Source organism: Neopelma chrysocephalum, unplaced genomic scaffold, assembly GCF_003984885.1.
Source record: "Neopelma chrysocephalum unplaced genomic scaffold, ASM398488v2 Primary Assembly neopelma1_24, whole genome shotgun sequence".
NCBI lineage: Eukaryota > Metazoa > Chordata > Aves > Passeriformes > Pipridae > Neopelma > Neopelma chrysocephalum.
In genome coordinates this window covers 21,527,427-21,546,266 of record NW_020897693.1, presented here as the reverse complement: position 1 = coordinate 21,546,266, position 18,840 = coordinate 21,527,427, and the positions used below count along the sequence as shown (strand labels likewise).

At 42.1% G+C, this 18,840-nt stretch overlaps 1 protein-coding gene across 5 annotated transcripts in view; it reads right to left on the bottom strand.

Annotated features, from left to right (window-relative positions):
- MAP3K9 (mitogen-activated protein kinase kinase kinase 9) overlaps positions 1-2,820 on the bottom strand; it is a 132,938-nt gene extending 130,118 nt beyond the window's left edge. For all 5 annotated transcript variants that reach the window (XR_003538127.1, XM_027707596.1, XM_027707590.1 and 2 more), the window contains exon 1: positions 2,417-2,820. Coding sequence is in view for 4 of the 5 variants with exons in the window: in XM_027707596.1 (XP_027563397.1) it covers positions 2,417-2,717 (301 nt within the window). In the remaining variant the exon portion in view is untranslated. The remainder of the gene's footprint in view (positions 1-2,416) is intronic.
- Between the last annotated feature and the right edge of the window lie 16,020 nt (positions 2,821-18,840).

Below are 18,840 nucleotides of genomic sequence, written 5' to 3'. Positions count from 1 at the left end.
TAAGGGGCATTTTTGCCTCAGAATTTAAGAAATGAAGCACTATCATTCCTCCAGGGACTGATAAGGAATTACAGAGCCTGTACACCATGAACCAGTGGCCATGTTGACAACTGCAAAGCAGGTGCTTTTTAATCAGCACTTACTATACCATATGATTAAGCTATTTAATTCATTTTGAAGTGTCTTAAGAGCCCACACTGCAGATGAGGGTCCTTCAAGTTGGTCCACTTCTGACAGCCTCTACAGGCTACTTTTATCATTTATGGTACTCTCTCTGAAGCAAGATTCAGGCATACTAATGGGATGACTAAAATTACCAGCTATACTAGTACACCTCTCAGTGAAAGCAGAATCTAAAGGACTTATACTCCTAGCCCATCATTAAACACAAAGATAAACTTTAAGAAAGCAAGTAAAAATAGTTTCTGTGTAGAGGTGTGTGTCTGGAATGACACTTTGCATCACTCCTGCAAAGTGTTAACAGTTCACTGTCCAGTAAGAATAGACTGTTACTCCCAGCAGCTAGCAAACTAACATCACCAGCTCTAAAAGGGGGTATCATTCCTTGCAAAGGATTTCTAACATTAAACTTGAAAATCCAATTCAACAGCAGCCAACTTTAACAAGACTTTCCAAATTGCAGTTTCTTTTAAGAAAGAAACGTACTCCTTAGGCATTATACACATCTGTTGGAGGGCAGTAAGTTCTCCTCTGTCATGAACAGATGATGATCATCATAAAGGGTAATAACTTAACAGAAGAGAAGTAGTTTAGCCCTGTCGTGGCACGAAAGACAAGGGTAAAGAGGAAAGATGCAACTCCACAACTGCTCCTGAACTATCAAACCACAGAAAATGCAGCAAGACAGGAGAATCCACAGTTACAAACCCTGCACCTGAACGCTCAAAATAAGATGGGAGTTGAGGGTTCAAAGAGTTCTACAGAAATGGTTCTCCTAACTACCTCAAAGGCAAAACCTAATAAGATTCGTTCACAGTGTTTTCTGCATGTGGGGGAAAAATAATTTATCTATACTGTAGCAGCATGAAAGAAAGGACCACCACTACCAACCTAGTCTCTTCACAAGCCCAAGGGCAATGCTAGAAATTACTGACTTTTACCTACATACTTTCAAGCAGAACACAGAATAAGAAAAAAAAAAGCTTTTAGTTGTATTCCTTGGAGATACGACCTACATAAGACAAAGCATCTTTTCACTCTTTTACTTTCTAAAAAAGCCTAGTAGTCTGAAGATTTTTCTCTGCCCCTCCAAAAAAAAAGCATTATCTTTGCCTGAATTGTCAACAGTGGTAGATGAACAGGATCCAGAAACAGTCATCCCATGCTGTTTCTCTTTCCACAATTGTATGTAGTGGCTAAAAAAAATGTAGCAATGAAACGGCCCTATTCTCTGTCTCTAACAAAGGCTTCAAAACTGCCATGAAGTTCACAGAAACAAACCAATCCCTTCATGCCTTCAGCATCACAACTTACTCAAGCAACCCTCAGGCAGGCCTAGTCACCCAAAAGCAGACAGAACTCATTCACAGGTATTTTAGGATAAAATTTGTATGATGTCAGAGGAACCTGGTAACACAAGCCAACTTAGGAATTTTTCAGTCAGAAATAATAAGCTTTTGGTTAGGAGGAAGAAAGATACTGAACAAGTATTAGCAGTGAATCAACACTGCTTCCTATCCAGCAACCCTTCCTTAAGGATATTCTTAAAGGGAGAGTCACCAGAAGCCCCAGTGACTCCACCACTGCACAGCCGCCAGGCTTCAGTCGCTGGATGAAAATTTATCAGCCTCTGGAAACACATGACTTAACAATGGGAAACTGCTCCTGGCGCCGGTGAAACGCCAACTGAGCGAGGCTCGGCCTCCCTGGAGCGGCGCGCTAGCCTGGAAGACAGAAGGACACTGGTGCAGCAGGAATGCGTCCCCGGGTGGGAAAGGGAACGGACCAAGGTCCTGGGGCAGCCCCAGGACGGGAGGGGCCGAGACGCCGCAGCCTCTCCGCTCCCCGCCAAGGGCCATAGCAGGGCCCGCTCGCCCCAGCCACCCCGCCGCCGGCCGGGCCCGCGGCCTCCCACGGCCGTTCGCCACCGGGAGGGGCCTTCCCTTCCCCTTCCAAGGCGGGCCCGGCTCCCGCCAGGACCCACCGCAGGGCCGGCCCGGGCCTCCCCCCGCGCCGGTGGCGGTCCCGCCTCCCCCGGGCACCGCGGGAGGGCCGGGCCGCGGCTCCCCCCGCCCCACCTCGGTAGCCCCGCCGGTCCGGTCCCCCCTCCCCTGGTAACCCAGCCCCCTCTGGCCCAGAGGAGGGTCGTGACCGCGCCTCTTCCCCCTCCTCCGGCTCCCTTCGTCCCGGCGGAGGAGCCCCGCCGAGCCCCCCGCCCCGGCCCGGGCCCCCTTACGCTGTATGGCGGGGGGCGGCGGGTATCGGGCGCGCAGCTCCGGGCCGCCCCCCGGCACGCCGCTGCTCACGTAGTTGCTGGGGAAGATGCCGACGCGCTGGTCGATCTTGCCCGTCCACCAGCCCTCGTCGCCGGACACGTGCGAGTCCCGGGACAGCACCTGCACCACGTCCCCCGGCCGCAGGCTCAGCTCGTCCTCGCCGCACGCCTCGTACTCGAAGACGGCGGTCCAGAGCGGCCCGCCGCCCGGCGGCTCCCCGCCGCCCGCGCCCTCCTGGCTGAGCTCGGTGAGGGGCTCCATGGCGAGGCTGCTCCATAGGGGGAGGCGCCCGAGGCAGCCGGGCACTGCGGGGGACGGCGGGGCCGGGACCGCCGCCTATTGTTCATGCGGCCCGGCGCCCGCCGGCACCAGGTGCCGCTGCCGGGGGATCCCGGCGCGGGGCCGCCTCAGCCCAGCGCAGGCAGGGGCGAGAGCAGGAAGTGTGTGCCGTGGAGGAGCCTCCGCATCCCCCCAATCCACCGCCTCCTCCGCGCCCGCCTCCGCCTCCCGCCGCCGCGCATCCCGGAGCCACCTGACTCTCTGGCAGCTTCGGCGGCAGCGGCGGAGGGCAGGGCGGCCCCGCCCCCGCGCCGCCATTGGCCGCCGCCGCCGCCCGTCAGCACCGCCCTCACCTGATTGAGGGCCCGCGCCCTCCTGGCCACGCCCCCTCCCCGGCCGGCCCCGGCCCCGAAGTCGCGCACTCTCGATTGGCCCCCGCCTGGTCAGCGCTCGCTTTCCATTGGCTCGCGCTCCGAGCTCCGCCTTCCCCTACTCTTCTCATTGGCTGGGGAAAGGGGCATGACACGGTCCGGGGTCGGGGGTGGGCGGGGCGACCTCTCCAGCCGGCAACCGGAGGGCGGGGGCGAGCCACCCCCCACCGGGCTGAGGCGGCGCACACCTGAGGGCAGCAGAGCCACCCTCCCCAAAATGGGTGTCCCTGTGCACCCAGGGTAGTGTCACTGCTCCGGTGTAGCCGCCTGGGGTGCGGGCTTGGGCCAGAAACCAAACCAAAGTATTTGTATTCAGTTATTCCATGGTCCTCCGTGCTCGGTCTGTGCTTAAGCACAGGTGTCAAGTGGTTTCAGCACGAGGTTAACCTGAGTGCATCCTTGCCTTTGTTAAAAATAAACAGAATCTACTTCTCACTCTTGAAATTAGCATGTAGCTTCTTGGTCCTGAAAATCCAAATTCCTCCTCCCTGCTACCAAAGTTTTTACAGCTTGTTGAGAAGCCAAACCTTGCAAATGGAATCTGTTTGCACTTGATGGTATTATAGGGAGATTTTCTTTGTATTTCACTCCAGTTTTCTTTAAAAATCCTCATTTGATTTTCAGTGGTAAGACTGGAAATGAAAAGTCCCTGTTCATGCTCCATCATAACAAAGCCCGCTGATGCCTAATGAGAACCCCGGGTATCCTGACCACACCATCTTGCCATTTATCTTGGGTTTAGTTACTCTTTAGTATTTAGTAAATGCAATTACACAATTCTTCTCTGCAAGATGAAGTTTTTTAAAAAAAATTCATTCCTCGGTGATGCCTCTGTTTTGGTTTATGTACAGAGTAACTGCTAATAATTCTTTAATTTTGTGCATTGTAGTTTTGTGTATTTATCTATCCCGGTGTTAGCACTAAGCTGCTGCTGTTTTAGGAAGCACCAGGGTTTAGGCTTTTAAAAGAATGATGAAGATCTTAAGTGTAACATGCTCTGAGGTCATTCAAAATCCTTATCAGTGTTTGTAAAATATTTGAATTTACTTGCCTGCTTTCTGGGAATACTCCCCCACTCAACTGAAACCTAGTAACAAGTATTGCAAAGAACCCTATAGGCAACTAAAATTATTCTAGTTTCTCTCTTTTTTTTACAAACTTCTTTCTCACAGAAACCAAAAATACCTTGCCTAGAGAGAGCTGGCATATTAATATATAAATATCTATATAAATATATCTATATTTAGATAGTTGAGATTGGAACTAAAATTTCACTGTGACACATGTGAGATGCTGCTGCAGCACTAGTTTTCAATTGAAAAACTAACTAAGAACTGAGCATTAGATTTTCACCTCTACCTCCATTGCCTCTTGTCAGTGGGGGCAGAACAAAGGATGCATCCTCTCCACTATTACTTTGTTATTTAAGGGTGTGTTTTCACAATTAGCATAGGCCTATCCAATACTGCTCTGTTGCTGAAAGGGACTTTCTTGCCTCTCATCACATGCTTGACCTGCTTTACTGATTGCAGCAGTAGTGACTGCGTGGCTGTGGAGTCATTTCAGATCATTTATCTAGCTGAAAGCTAAGCCTCCGAGTAAAACCAGCTAGTTTACAATCAGCTTTTTAGGTTGATATGACTTGCGTTAGGACTGTATGCACAGTCATTAAAGCCAGCACAAGGAAGCGGGACAGGTGAAAGGGACAGCACACCTGAGTCTTTCAGCAACATCCCGTAGTTAGGTTACCTTGTCTTGATCATGAAGACAAGATATGCTAACAATATGATAACAAATAGATGTATTCATAATTTTGAGAGTTCAAATAATAGATGACTGAGATGGAATGTAAAGAACTGATGTTAATGTCCCTAGTTCAACAGCTGCAGTTGCATGTAATACTTTTCTGTCCAATTTTATTTAGGAAAAAAATATTTCTTTAATTCACACAGTGGGAAGTTATTATGCTTTGTGTGAATACTGTGTTTTAAATGTTGTAATACAAAAATGTGAGAACATAAGAAAATAGAGGCCTCCTGTCTTTCAGCTGTTTCCCACCGATTTTGATCACTGCTTTGATAGAGCACTGATAGGTTTAAAGTAGAGAGTTGTATTACCAATGGTGAGAACTATGATAGGAGAAAAATTACTTCTGTAGAGGCTTGGGTTGCTTGCTGTAGTGACCTGCCAAGACAGAACCCTGCCATCTTGTGGAATGCCTTGATATCGAAGCACACAGCTTTGCTTTTCAAAAGACATCTTACATCTCCCACCCCCTTTTTTTTTTTTCTGATGATGTGTTTGTTTCTACAGAAACGGTGTGACTGGCTCAGGAAGCCCAGAGCAGCTAGTGCCTAAAGCTGGGAGAGTGTCCAGGGAAATGCTCTGAAGAGCCATGATAGGATTTTCCCACTCTCACAGACTTCTCCTGGTGTCTTTTACCAGCCATGTCAGAGACTGGTTTCTGAATGAAAAGATTTGGCCAGTTTGGATAGGTTGTTCAGCATCAAGGTAAATAGAATAGTCAGTGAATATGAAGCTCATATTTCAGCAGCTGGCAAAAGGTAAAAGAAAATTAAAGACTGTCTGCATGCAGTCTTTGAAAGATGACATTTTAGCATTTGCAAGATACAGAAAGATTTTTGAAATTGTGCATGCCTTTCCGATGAACATATAGCCCAAATGTTACATTGAAAGGCTTTTTCTTGTACATTTTCTCATAAGAATGTATTTTTTACCAGTTCTTAAAATCTGTATTTGAATACACACCCTGTGCTTCTCAAAGTTTGGACATGGATTTTGTTACAATATGTTTCAAAAGAAGAGTCTAATCTGCAAAATGCAGATGATACTCTGAATGTAGTTCAAACTTCCTCCAAACTGAGAATTTTGGACCAAAGCTTTTAATTCAGACTCATTTTTCATCTACATTTTAAAAATACCAACAAATTATTAGAGGATAGACAAAAACGCCAGTCTATCCCCAGTTCTTATTTTAAGAAACAATAGAAAGTACTCAGCTTATTTAATACCATTATTAATACAAATTTAGGATTATCGTCTCAGCTCTTGTCCTGACTTTTCTAGAGGCTTGTGCAGACTATCAAATTAGTATTCTTTCTTTCAATGGATGTCTTTCCTCTTTCTTCACTGGACTTAGCAGTTCTATAACATGTTAACACTTGGACGTCCATAGTTATAAATCTACACTGGATATCAAAATGTTGGCAGTCTAGGTTCCTAATATCTGTGCTCTGTGAGGGGAAAAAACAGAATGATACAAAAAAAACCAAACCAAAAGAAAAAAAAAACAAAACAGCAAAAAACCCACACACAAACAAAAAAAAAAATCACACACAAAAGGAAGATGAATGTCCAGAAAAAAAAGGAAGAGTACCAGCACAGAACAGCTACACTGCAGTACTAGAAACACACCGTACTTCCAACTATATGAAAGCACGTCTCTACCAGCACAGCAAGAAAGTATAAGAGATTAAGGAGATGCCCCTTAGCACATCTTCTTATTGCAGCTCACTCCTTTTACCTCCTCTAGTATTTTATAGTGCATCTTAAATCAACCCAGCACTAATGCTCTCATTCAGCTTTTATACATTTCAGAAGGTATACCTCAGCTGTCTTACATGCTTATATCCACAGATACAGCCATATACACTGCTCCGGAGATGAATCTCATGCCAGTAGCCAGATTTGTTAGATCAATTGCTGATAATTCCTACTCAAACAATGTAAACTTTACTAACAAATGGATCCTTCTGTCAATAAAAATTGCCTCTACACAGCTGTAAAACTGGACTGTGTTTTTTCCCCCACTTTAGGACAGTACTGCTTTGACAATATCACTTTAGTGTAGGTTTGTTCTTCATGCAGGGAGAGAGACAAGCCACTGGCAACAGAAGCTTTATGAACTGTGCTGTGCTAGCTAGGAAGCAGGCTGCAAATCTGGGTCTTTAGCATCTGAGTCAGTAAAGAGAGAGCTCTACTGTGCTTCATGAAATATATATGCTAATCTCCCAGATGGCTATATCTTCTTTTTCCATAGAACAGATGACCTGGAAAAATAAAAAACTTAAAACACTGGAGAGTGGGAATTCTGGGCCAAAATCTGGGAGCTTGCAGTAGATTTTACAGACAGACTTGGCACTTAAATTTAGTTGGAATCTGGTTTGATAACAAAATATAGCAATGGCTATTATTATAGGTCACAGTATAATTTCACTTGTAACATGAACCATTCATACATCTGCATCCCTATACGAAAAATAAAACAAAGGCAGACTTTCAAAAGAGATTTCTGACTGCACTAAAAGATATACAGCTAACAGAAATAATGTTTAACTTTGGCTTAGTAATGATTAACATTTGCATACTGTGTATTACCTCAGTCGAAGCCACATGCATAGCTCTCTTTTAATTTGTCATTGATTGAGTTGCTGCTCCTGTAAAGGAATATCAGAATCATCCTGCCACACTGGCAACATTGTGCCACAGTTTTGTAAGTGTGTGGAAAAAATTAACGTGTTTGAATAGAGGAACTGAGATCAGTGCAGTGCATATACTCTCACTGGAGTTCAGCAAAGATGCTACAGCAAACCTTTCAGGTTTCTGAAATCTTTATAGGTGCAGATGGCCTTGATCTTCCTTTTTATGTTTCATGTGAAAAACGAAGCAGCAGCACAGTAACTTTCAGTGCCACAGCTAGCATATGGTGCAGCAGTCATGAAGAGTGTTCTGCACTGCCTCTCGCACCTTGTTTCCCAGTCAAGGCCTTCTGCCCATGGAATGACAAAGTCTCCCATGTTTGTGAGGGCAGTGAGATTTTGTTTGGAAATAATAAAGACAAGAAGGAAAACAAGGTATTTTGTTTAAGTTTTAAGTTTGTCAAACAAAGCCTTTGGGCCAGTTTTCAGATCACTAAAGTCACCTTTGAATAGCTTCAGAAACACAACACAAAAACAAAGAATCCTGAATCCTGCCTCTGAGTTTAAACTATAGGGTACAGATGCAAACTCTATTTCTACAATACAGAGAGACATACAACATCAATTAGATACCAGCATTCATATGCAAATCATAGCTTTATATCCAAATCATAACTCTGCTAAATCTGTCATTATAAAGTCATGGACAGAATAGATAGCCTTTTCATTTGGACGAACATAATCCTTTTGTTCATTGAGGCTAGTGTTGAGTTTTCTTTTCTCCAATTTGTATTTAGTAAGTTAATTTACTATTCAGAATTATAAACCTCAATCTAAGACCAATTAGATCAGTGCAATAGTAATTATCATAGAATTATATAATGGTTTGGGTTAGAAGTGATCCTAAATAGCATCTAATTCCAACCCCCTACCATGGTCAGGGACACCTTCTGCTAGACCAGGTCGCTCAGGACTTCATCCAACCTGGCCTTGAACACTTCCAGCATGGGACATCCACAGCTTCTCTGAGCAACCTATTCCAGTTCCTCACCACCCTCACAGGAAAGAATTTCTTCCTAATATCTAACCTAAAATTATCCTTTGTCACTTTAAAGCCATTAACTCTTGTCCTGTTGCTACTTGCCCTTGTAAATTGTCCGTCTGCAGCTCTCTTGTAGCCCCCTTTATGTTCTGGAAGGCTGCAATAAGGTCTACCTGGAGCTTTCTCTTCTCTCTCAGCCTATCTTCATAGTAATTGGTTTTTTTCAATGTTGTCTTGAGAGAACAGATGAGATTTGCCTGCCGTCTCCTTTTATTTGCAATCCCAGTTTAAATCCTTAGCAGAATTAGTTAGAGGAGCCCCTTTCAAAAAATGTATGACTACTGGAAAATTGTCTGTCTTGATTTTCCCTTATAGTGTCTGCTCTGTGGCTGGTGACTAAGCTCAGATATCATACTATATCCATTTGATATTTCATAAGGCAATTAGAAGGAGATTTCCTCGCACTTACATGGAAATAGACCTAACTCTGCTTTGATCTTTCAGTTAAGTGTGGGCAGAGAGACACATCATGTTTTCATCATGCCATCTCTCTGTACTGGCAGCACCAGATCCACAGATAGCCAGAGACATGCGCTGAGCAGAGATTTCATGTTATAAGCTTGTAACCATCTCAAGGAGTCTGCCTTTACAATTCAGAATTAATTTGCATGATCTATTTACTTTTTTTTTGTTCACAAATTGATAGGCCGAATTAATGGTCTCTGGTCACACCATCAAGGCACTGTACAGTTCATTCTACAGCTGAAGCTTTTGTAGGATGAGGGAAACATGATTCATAAAGTGAGCCTACACAGATCAGTCCCAGACTACAGACTGTTCAGTGTCTTTGAGTCTAATTGCTACCTGAGTAGTCCTGAAAAGATATTAAACATAATTAACCTTCTTGAAGGATACATGCCTCCTTCTTTCTCATGGTGTGGTATTTCCCCTCCAAATTACACCACTAGAAGGGCCTGTAAGAATAAGATTTGTTAGTGTATGAATGACAGAATTTTTGCACACATGTATTGCTTATGCATAACTCTTCTTGCTCCATTGCTGATAGGATCTAAAATTTTCTATCACTGGGAAGAGGAAAGTCTCAGCTTTGATTCCAAAAGGTCTAAAAGTAAGACTCAAGAAAGATTCAGACCTTTCTTGAAGTCAGCTTTGCCCCTTGTCAGGTGTGTGGCCGTGAAGCCCCTGAAGCCCTCCGGGGGGCGCCGGGAGCCCGCGGTCCTGCTCGCCCGCTGCCGGTCCGCGCTTAACAATGGAGGGATTCTCGCCCGGGCCATTTTTGGCCCTGCTGGAGCCGCGCGCTGTTTCCTCAGGGCTCAGAGCTCATTGTTTTTTTCACTTAGATGAACCAATTGTAGTTTACGCAGGACGTATTTGTTTTCCAGTTCCTCGAACCATTTTTACCTTTTTCCTGTTCCCCTTGAGAAAATGGACCTTTGACACTCTGCCAAGCTGCATTACTGAATTCCCTTGCCCATTTCAGGGTGAACTCATGATAAAGGCAGGCGCTTTTATTGCAAGGGGAAAAAAAAAATCACAGAAAAAATATGGAAAAAAACCTTACTGTGGAAAGAAAGCAAGTTGTGTAATAGTGAAGGAATGAGGTAGTGTGAGTCATCCTGCTCATGAGCACTTCATCTGGTGAAGTTATCACCATCCAGAAGGGAGTTTGCCAGGCCCTGCTTACATCCCACAGCCAGTTAGCCTAGCCAGGGGTATAGCACTGAAAATAGAACTGTATCTAGTAATCCCCTAGCATATATCAGAAACCATCTCGCAGTTGTCCTCAGTAGAAGCATCAGCTCTCTTTACCTGCATTTTATTATGAATAACACCACCAAACGTGGCCTCATCTAGGTCCACAAGGTAGTCTGGAAGACCTAGGTCCACAGGCTCCCCTACACACCCAGTTCCTCCTTGGAAGACCTCTTTTTATGGTCTATGCTTCTTACTACCCTTACCATATTTTTCTCTAGCGTTACCTTCAGAACAAGTTTTTTTATCCTCTGAAACTGGGGCTGATTTCAGTTTTTTCCTGTTTGTTCTCCAATTTACCCCTTTTAATCTTCTATGGGACTTAGGAGTGCCATTATGAATCCTAGGGGTGATAATAAGAGTGAAAGAAAAGAAACAAATGCATTTTGGATGTAATCTTGTTTCTTTTTGTTAAAAACTCTGCAGTAGGTGAGGCAGGTTAACTAATTTTCACTTGAAGATTGAATTAGTCTTAATTCAAAAGTAACTGTATATGCACACCTAGGACTTCTGGTTTTTCCTCAGCTCTGATATCAATGGATTCAGAGAATGTGACAGTTTTCAGGTTTGTACCCTCAGAGACTGACTAATCCTCAGCTCACTCCTATCCTTTATTTTGTATAGGGAATCTTAGAAAGAAAGATGGGTCACAAACACAATGGCCATTGCTATCTTATTGGTGGGAAGAAGATGAGGTGTTACTTTGAAGGACAAGTTTTCTGTAATGAAATCTCTCCTTTTCCTGACGACTACACAAGGCCACACACCCTGTCTGTGCAGCCACCTCCTAAGGAATTTCCTTGAAGGTCACTCTAGCTAACTGAATTTGATGGATTTTCTGGAGGCATCAGTCCCACCCTTTCTAAACACTTCTAGGCTGCAGCTGATGTTCATCCATCACTCCATTAAACTCAGTCCCTTATAATTTCTCTATTGTATTTATGAGCTAATCTGACAATTTAAGCACTTGTCTCGAAGTTTATGAGATGATAAAGTTCATAGAAACAAGAGATGAAATCAGCTTGTGAGAATAGCATCTGACAGAAGCTCCTACCAGGCCTGCCAGTCACATAGAAGTCTTTTCAAGATAGTATGTGTTGTTTAGATCTGCTCTAAAGAGTGAGGCAGAAGGGAGTCCAGTGCAAAGCTGGATAATTATAAGCTCTGAACTGTTTACTTTTAAGACCCAGATCCTAGAGACTTTCTACATTAAAAAACAACTACAGAGATATGTGCAGTTTTCCTAATGTCAGTAGAAGTAATACTTGTGAATAAAGATGCTTTTCAATCTACAGCTTTCAAAATTATGCAGGAAGCTTTGACGTATACCTCTATTTTTAAAAAAAAAACCTAAAATGTTTTGCTTGTTTTCCATCATATGTCATTTAAAGATTTACAAGAAAGCATTTAGTTGCATTGCTACAACATAACGGTGAAGCAGCAGGGTGTACCAGAAAATTTAAAATTTGGTCCAAGAGTCAAATTACTTTGGCCACCTGTGCTTAATTCTGCTGTTACCACAGTGAAATTGTTTTTCATATGATTTATGTAACGGTCAATATTAAATTAAATCTTGGAAGTACATTTTCTCCTGCAAAATAGCTTTTTGTGGTTAAAATACTGTTTGCAACAAAACCTCCTCTTTTCATGTCATGTCACATGCTGAAACAACGATAAAAAGATAAATCACTCCAAAACTAATTTTAACTGCTGCAAATTTTGTAACAGGCTCTCTGATTCCTATAATGTTTATAACATTGTATATAGCAGCTATAGGCATATAGCTTACAGATTTCTGATGCAACCTTCACTGGCATTTTTGGGTTCTGTAAGCAGCACAAAACAGAGTATAAGTCTCTGCAAAAGGGTTTCTTACTCCACCCTTCCTTTGTTTCAAAGTGGTTTCAGATTTTTTTGCCTTTTGGGTTATTTTTAATGTTAGATCATTTCCATTGTTTATCTCCAGAAAAGCATTTCCAGACCATTTTGCAGTCATCACTGTTCTGGGAAGGCCTATGAAAAGCTGAGGGTTATATGTTTCTCCAGCAGATGTGGTCAGAAATATATGACTGTCATCAGCATCGTACACCTACATCTAACTCCTTTGATTTCTAATAATTTTCTCCCTGATCATTTTCATTACTTAATCCAGCAAACATTTCCCAAGGGGCTGAATATGTCTTTCCATGTTGCAGACAATAAAGAATGCACTGAGACAAATGCTATTGATATGGACAGTGCCCTGGAGTGAAGACCATAGCAGCTACACAAGGCACCCATGCAGATAGCCTTGGGAAATACAGGTGCCTCTGAATGCCTGAAGATCCCTAAGAATCTACCATGAGGGATTTACGAGCTGCTCCATGATGGGCAAAATCCTTCATTCCCGAGCAAAAGATCAGGAAGAAACTCTTCAAAGGGTGCACCTTCTCAGAGCACCTCCTGTGGGTTTTACCACAGGAGGGATGGACCAACAAGCAGTGTCTGTAGAAAAACCTTTAGACTCGCTGAGAGCTGGAATTCATCCACCTGCAGTTCTCTGATCTGTGAACTCCACTGCTACTGTGCTGATCAGTATCACCTCTTAATATGAAGGGGGGAACGCTCTCATATGATAAATAAGCATAGAAGAATGAACAGTCTTAGTTTCATTGCACTGCCTTGTCTCTGAACCAAGAAAAAACTCGCTGACTCTGCAGAAGCTGTGACAGTTTGTACAGATGCTCTTCATGTAAAACATCACTCTGTTTAATGGATCAAGACTTGGGAGATCTGAGTGCTGGGTTTGCCAACGGTTTTCATCATGAACCAGAGTAAACCACTCTATTTGCAACAGTTTTAACACTTGTACAAAGGAATTAAGGATACATCCTTTGCAAGTTGACTTCATTCAGATAAAAAATTATATATCCAACACATGCATTAGTATCAGTGCCACTTAACAGATAACACTGAGTTGCAAAGAGGTAATCTATTTCTAAATCTACTTTTCTTGGCCACACATAGTTCCCCATTCAATCTGGTACTATTGTGGCACTGCTCATGATGGGTATCATCAGGCTTTCCCTGTATGGGTGAGGACAAAGAATTCTGAAGACAGACCTCATGGATACAAAGATAATGCAAAAAGTGAAACAGTCTGATGTGAAAACAGGCTGAAGACTATCAGCTCATTCAAATGAAAAAATATTTGCATGAAAAATCATGCTCTCTCAGGAACTGTGGCGTATCTATATATGTGCATGAACACGTGGGTCAATACACATGCATACATATGTTCTTTGTTCACAGGGACTGTCTTAGTGGGTTATAGCAAAGAGGTAGCTGAAAGCAAAGGCTGCAAGGAGAGCCAGGTTGAATGTGTGCATGTGTTTCTCTATAGCTATGAGTTTCTTTTTAGTAAGAGTTTCCTCCCACATCATCTTAACATGGAATGCTACTTTTGGTGAGTAGGTCAAAACCAGTTGCCCACTGAATGGCTGCAACAAATCTATTCAGCCAGCAGGGGAAGAAGACCTTTGTAGCTGCTGTTGTTTCCCTGATGAATACTTTGGCCACATCCAGCTGGCTGCCAAAGACCCTTTCTTTAAAAGCTATATGTCCTCTTTAATAAAGCTCTCATCACACCTCCTTCAGGCTTCCCTCATTCTGCCGTACTTATGCCTGACTTCATTTAGTTCATGGAGTGGTACAACTGTAGGATGATGGCTTCCTTCAGCTTGTGCTTAGAGAAAACATGGCCTAGAGAACAAGGAAAGATTGTCTGGGACAGCAAATCTTACTGGGTTGCTCATATGGGTTTTCTTTCTAAATAGCTCTTTAAAGGGTTGCTGGAACCCAATTTACTTTAAATCTGCCATAAAGTGGCAGTGTTTCAGGGCACTCCCCCCAGATTAATAATTTTCACATTCTGAAATCTGTCAACTGTACCTTCAGGCACTGCCAATTCAAGCAAATACAAAAAATAGTAGTCACAACACCTCAGAGCATGATTTCATTTGATCTACACTAAGCAGGTCCAACCTGCTCAATATTTACCTCGAAAACCCCCCGAGAACAGAAAGAAGAGTACAGGAATGGGCAGATCTTGTGAGGCAGCAGATATTTCTTGCCAATATAAATCATACAACATGTCTGGGAATTTAAACCTTGGTTTAAAAAATTGCACTGCTTCTTCTGCAACCGACCTATGTTGGCACTGAATCAGCGTGTGGCTAGAGATGCTACCTTCAAAAAAGGATTTAAAACTGAGATTCTGCCATTCTTTTCTCAAATTCAGGTTGTTAACTATGGCCACATTCCATCTCAAGGCAATGAATTTCATACTGTTTCCAATAGTCTTGAATGTCAAAATCATTCTTCACACCTCCTACTAAAGCACACTGCCATATTCTGCTTCAGACGAGGCTGTAGTCAGTGAGGAGTTTGCAAAGGAGTTGAAATCAGACAGAAATATAAAGTTACTTTTCCAATTATTCATAATGAAGCTAAAATCCAAGAAAGATCTAGGGAAGCCGCTAAGAGTTGCAGGACCTCTCAACTAATTCGCCCAAGCAAATCCTTGTACTTGTAAGAAATCCAGCTGCATGAAGTTGTGACTTATATCCACTACAACATTATCACCTTGCAATACCACTAGTTATTCTACAGATTTTCACAGTTCTCTGTTGATAAGCCAGCTGTCTTAAGACTATTGTCCAAATTCTGCAAATTCTGCCCACATTTCCTCCTCAGAATTTCTGATTTTAGCCTCTTTTCATTACCCTGAAATTGATAGGCATTTAATATTTGTTGTAATTCTGCCTCTGACAATGTACTTTAAACTGGAACCGTTTCCTAGGCAGGGATTGACCAATTCAAAAGGCTTAACTTTCTCAGAAAAATGGCTAAAAATTGCCGTAAGAAAGAGGAAATCCTTTGAAATTGAGAAGATGATCTTGGGGACTCATTAGCATGCTATGGGTGCTTTGTACTTCAGACAGAGAGTTTTAACTGTGAACAAAGATCTTAAATTGCAATTTATCCCAGTGGCATCATGAATCATTGTTTGGTAGAAATGAGGCACCACTGTGCTGTACTTTAAAGACCGTGGTATAAATGCTGCTAAAATACTGTCAGCTGAGTGTTTGGATATTCTAATTTTAGCCTTGTTTATTATGTTTCATCTCCATGGTGTTTTTAGGCAATTCATGTACCAGCAATGCTAGCAAATTCCTCTTTTTCAGAGAGACCTTGTGGTCACTGGGACACTGATGACGCTTCTCATTGTGATTTCTGTATGGACATGTTCACACAATTAGGTCCCGTAGTGTGAAAGTGCATGATGCCCTCGCAATTTTCTTGTAAGAATCACTGATAGAGCTATCTTTAGAAGGAAAACCCATGCTAAACCTCCACTTTTTCTCTAGCAATGGGACCATTAAGCCATTCCAATTGATTTTTCAGCCATGCTGAAGCAGCTGCAAGAGGTTAGGATAGGGAGATTGTGGCCCACATAGCTGCTAAAAGTGTACATCAGAAAGATGTATAGATATAGATTCTAGATAACAAATAAAAGGATGGAATTGAAGATGCTGTTATTCAAGTGGCAACTTACAGAAAGCTGCTATCAACAAGTTGGTAAGAATTTGTTTTTATTAGCTGTCATGGGACTCTTTTGTCTCTGTGGATCTATTTTAAATAGTTTTCCCCTTTCAGCACTCCATGATAATAAGAAACTTGTGTAAGTGCTCTTATTCAGAGAGAATCTGGCTTTGGTCTTCTTATTTTGTCTTGAGAAAACCACAGGGCTCAGACAGTGTATGAATAGAACTTACATGCTCAAAAGGTGCAGCAGGCAGTTGCAAGAGCAGGATTAATAGGACTGTGGGCTTCACAGTTCAGCTGTTTGCAGATAAGTAATTAGCATCTTCCACCCAGTGAATTAACTCTTCCTCAGTAGAACTGTGAGGTACTATGGAAAGCTAAATTAGTCATAGCAAGAGCTGAAGAAAAAAGAAAAAAACAACAAACCCAAACCAAATCCAAACCTTTCTTCCCCTTTCCTGGTTTGTGGGGGCAAGAACTATGTCATCACATGGAGAGAGAGGAAGTGCTTTGGCTTTTCCCACAAGCTGCTGGGCAGAGTGTATCCTGAAAGCACAGGTGGATCTGGGAGTGTATTTGGTGGTGCAGCTCTCTGTGATAAAGGTGAGTGCAGGCAGTAGCCTGGCACGGTTGGGGTTGTATCATGTGCTGTGACTACTGAACCTGCCAGCATAGCATGGAGAGGAGGTCTCTTGGCATGGAACCTTCCTGCCTGGTCTGGAACACTAGAAAATAGGCACATTTTTTTTGTTGGTTCTAAAGGCTGTATTCCAGTTGGGAGTAGGGGTAATATACCAGATTGGACTTCATGGGGTAATGTCATAGCAATCCCTTAGTGTGTAAAGCTGAATCTTGTGTGACTTCTCTGCTAGAGAGGAATTGTGATCTGTAAAAGGATCTGGTTCTTGCTTAGTAGTTTGTTTAAACCCCATGCATATAGCAGGTAAGCTGCCATCAGAAGCTAACGTGATGGCAACATGTTAAGTAGAGTCCTGCAGTTGCCAAAACCCACTCTACTGTAATTAAAAGTAAATCTAGAACAACATCCTGACAGGCTTTATAAGAAAATTAGCTATCTTACAGTGAAACTAGGCTAGCAAATGTTATTGTAGAATGACTTTCTGCTTCCTATCATCCTTGTAAATAAGTCTACTTCTAAATTCTCATATAAGATACTGAGAGAATAAAACACATCTATCATTATTTATGACAAAGTTCCAAATTTCGATAAAACCATTTTTAACCAGGTTGCAATTACAGGGAATGGTGGGGGAAAAAAAGTCAAGACTTAAAATTATGCAAAGGCTTAAAGCCCAAGTAGCAAGTATATATTTTACTATTGTTTCTTCAGGAAAGAAAAAGGTAGGTGCATTTCTCTCCTAGGCTGATGAATTATATCGAAAATTGACTTTTGTCTTTTTTTCCTCTTTTTTTTTTTTTTTTTTAGCCAAAGTTGCTGCTTTGGATGCTGTATCTGATCCACAGAGAGTAGAATATGTCAGCAGGATGCAAAAATTGGGGTTGAAATGCTGTTGTCTAACTATAGATCCTGAAGAATTGATTTCTATCAAGAAATTGATAGGAAGAAGTATGTAAACATTGGTAGTGAGCCACCAAGGCCTAATTTGTCAGTGTTCATCTGAGAATAAATGCTGTATCTAACTCTCATAATTGTAAAGTGAGTAAATTGGTGATTTTCTTATTCTCTGTTGTCTGTTTTATTAGCTACTTACAGTTTAGTGTCATACTGTGATGACTTACTGTAATGAAAAACTACAAGGAAATGCCGGTCATAAGCTTGTTTCTGGACATAAACTCTGCCCAATTTAGGCAAAATATTCTTTTTAACTTCCTATTTCACCTCTTGTCCTAATTATCTGAGTTATGTTCTCATAAAACTTTGGAATTCTCTTGATAACTAATTTAAAAATTATAATTTTGGGTATCCCACAAAATATGTCTGGAGGGAAAGTGTACAACCTCATTCCCTTGAATGGGAAGATAAGAGAGACTAAAGAACTTCTAATGGTGCAAAACATGCTCCAGTATTTTTCTTAGAGATGACAACATGTTGAAGCATTTTTGTGACAGGTTTCAGTGTTTTATTACTGTTTTGATTAGCTTTCTGTTCTTGTAATAGCACACATTCGTTGGTCCCCAATAATTTGATTTAATGCCCCCTTTCTTAAATTTTATCTGATAAATTGATCACTCTTCATTGGTGTCATACTCTATTTTTTTTCTAGAGCAAACTATTTTCCTGTACCCATCCTAAAGAAATACTGAAAGGCTAAAGTACAGTGCAGACAATAAACTAATTATTTGTTGGATTGCATATGTTTCATGCTCAGATTAAATCTACTGCTGTTACTTTCTATCCAGATGAGGATTATTTGCTTGTTTCCTCTTAAAAGTTAACAAAGATTACTTTTTTCTTGCTTTGTTAATGATGCCTGCAACTGGGCTTTGTATCAATTTTACCTTTGGGCATGGACGGATTCCAATAATATTATTTCCCCAACTTGTGTCCTAATGTTTTCAGTCTGTCTGCATTTAAATAGCTAAACAATGAAATTTAATTGTCCTCTCAAGCATGTGATATTCTCTCGCTTATTCTACTGGATGCAGACTAATCATCCCATGATGAAGTGCTCTTGAACAGAGCTATCTGTGTGGTACTAGGTTATACTCTTTTGGATCAGCGTTCAGTCTGTAATATTTATGGGTTTTTTCCTCTGTTTATTTTTCACTTTTGCCTCCTCCATGCCCCCAAGCCTCTATCACTTCATGGCTGGTCAAATGGTCCAATGACTTCTAGGAGTGGGGCTGGGGAA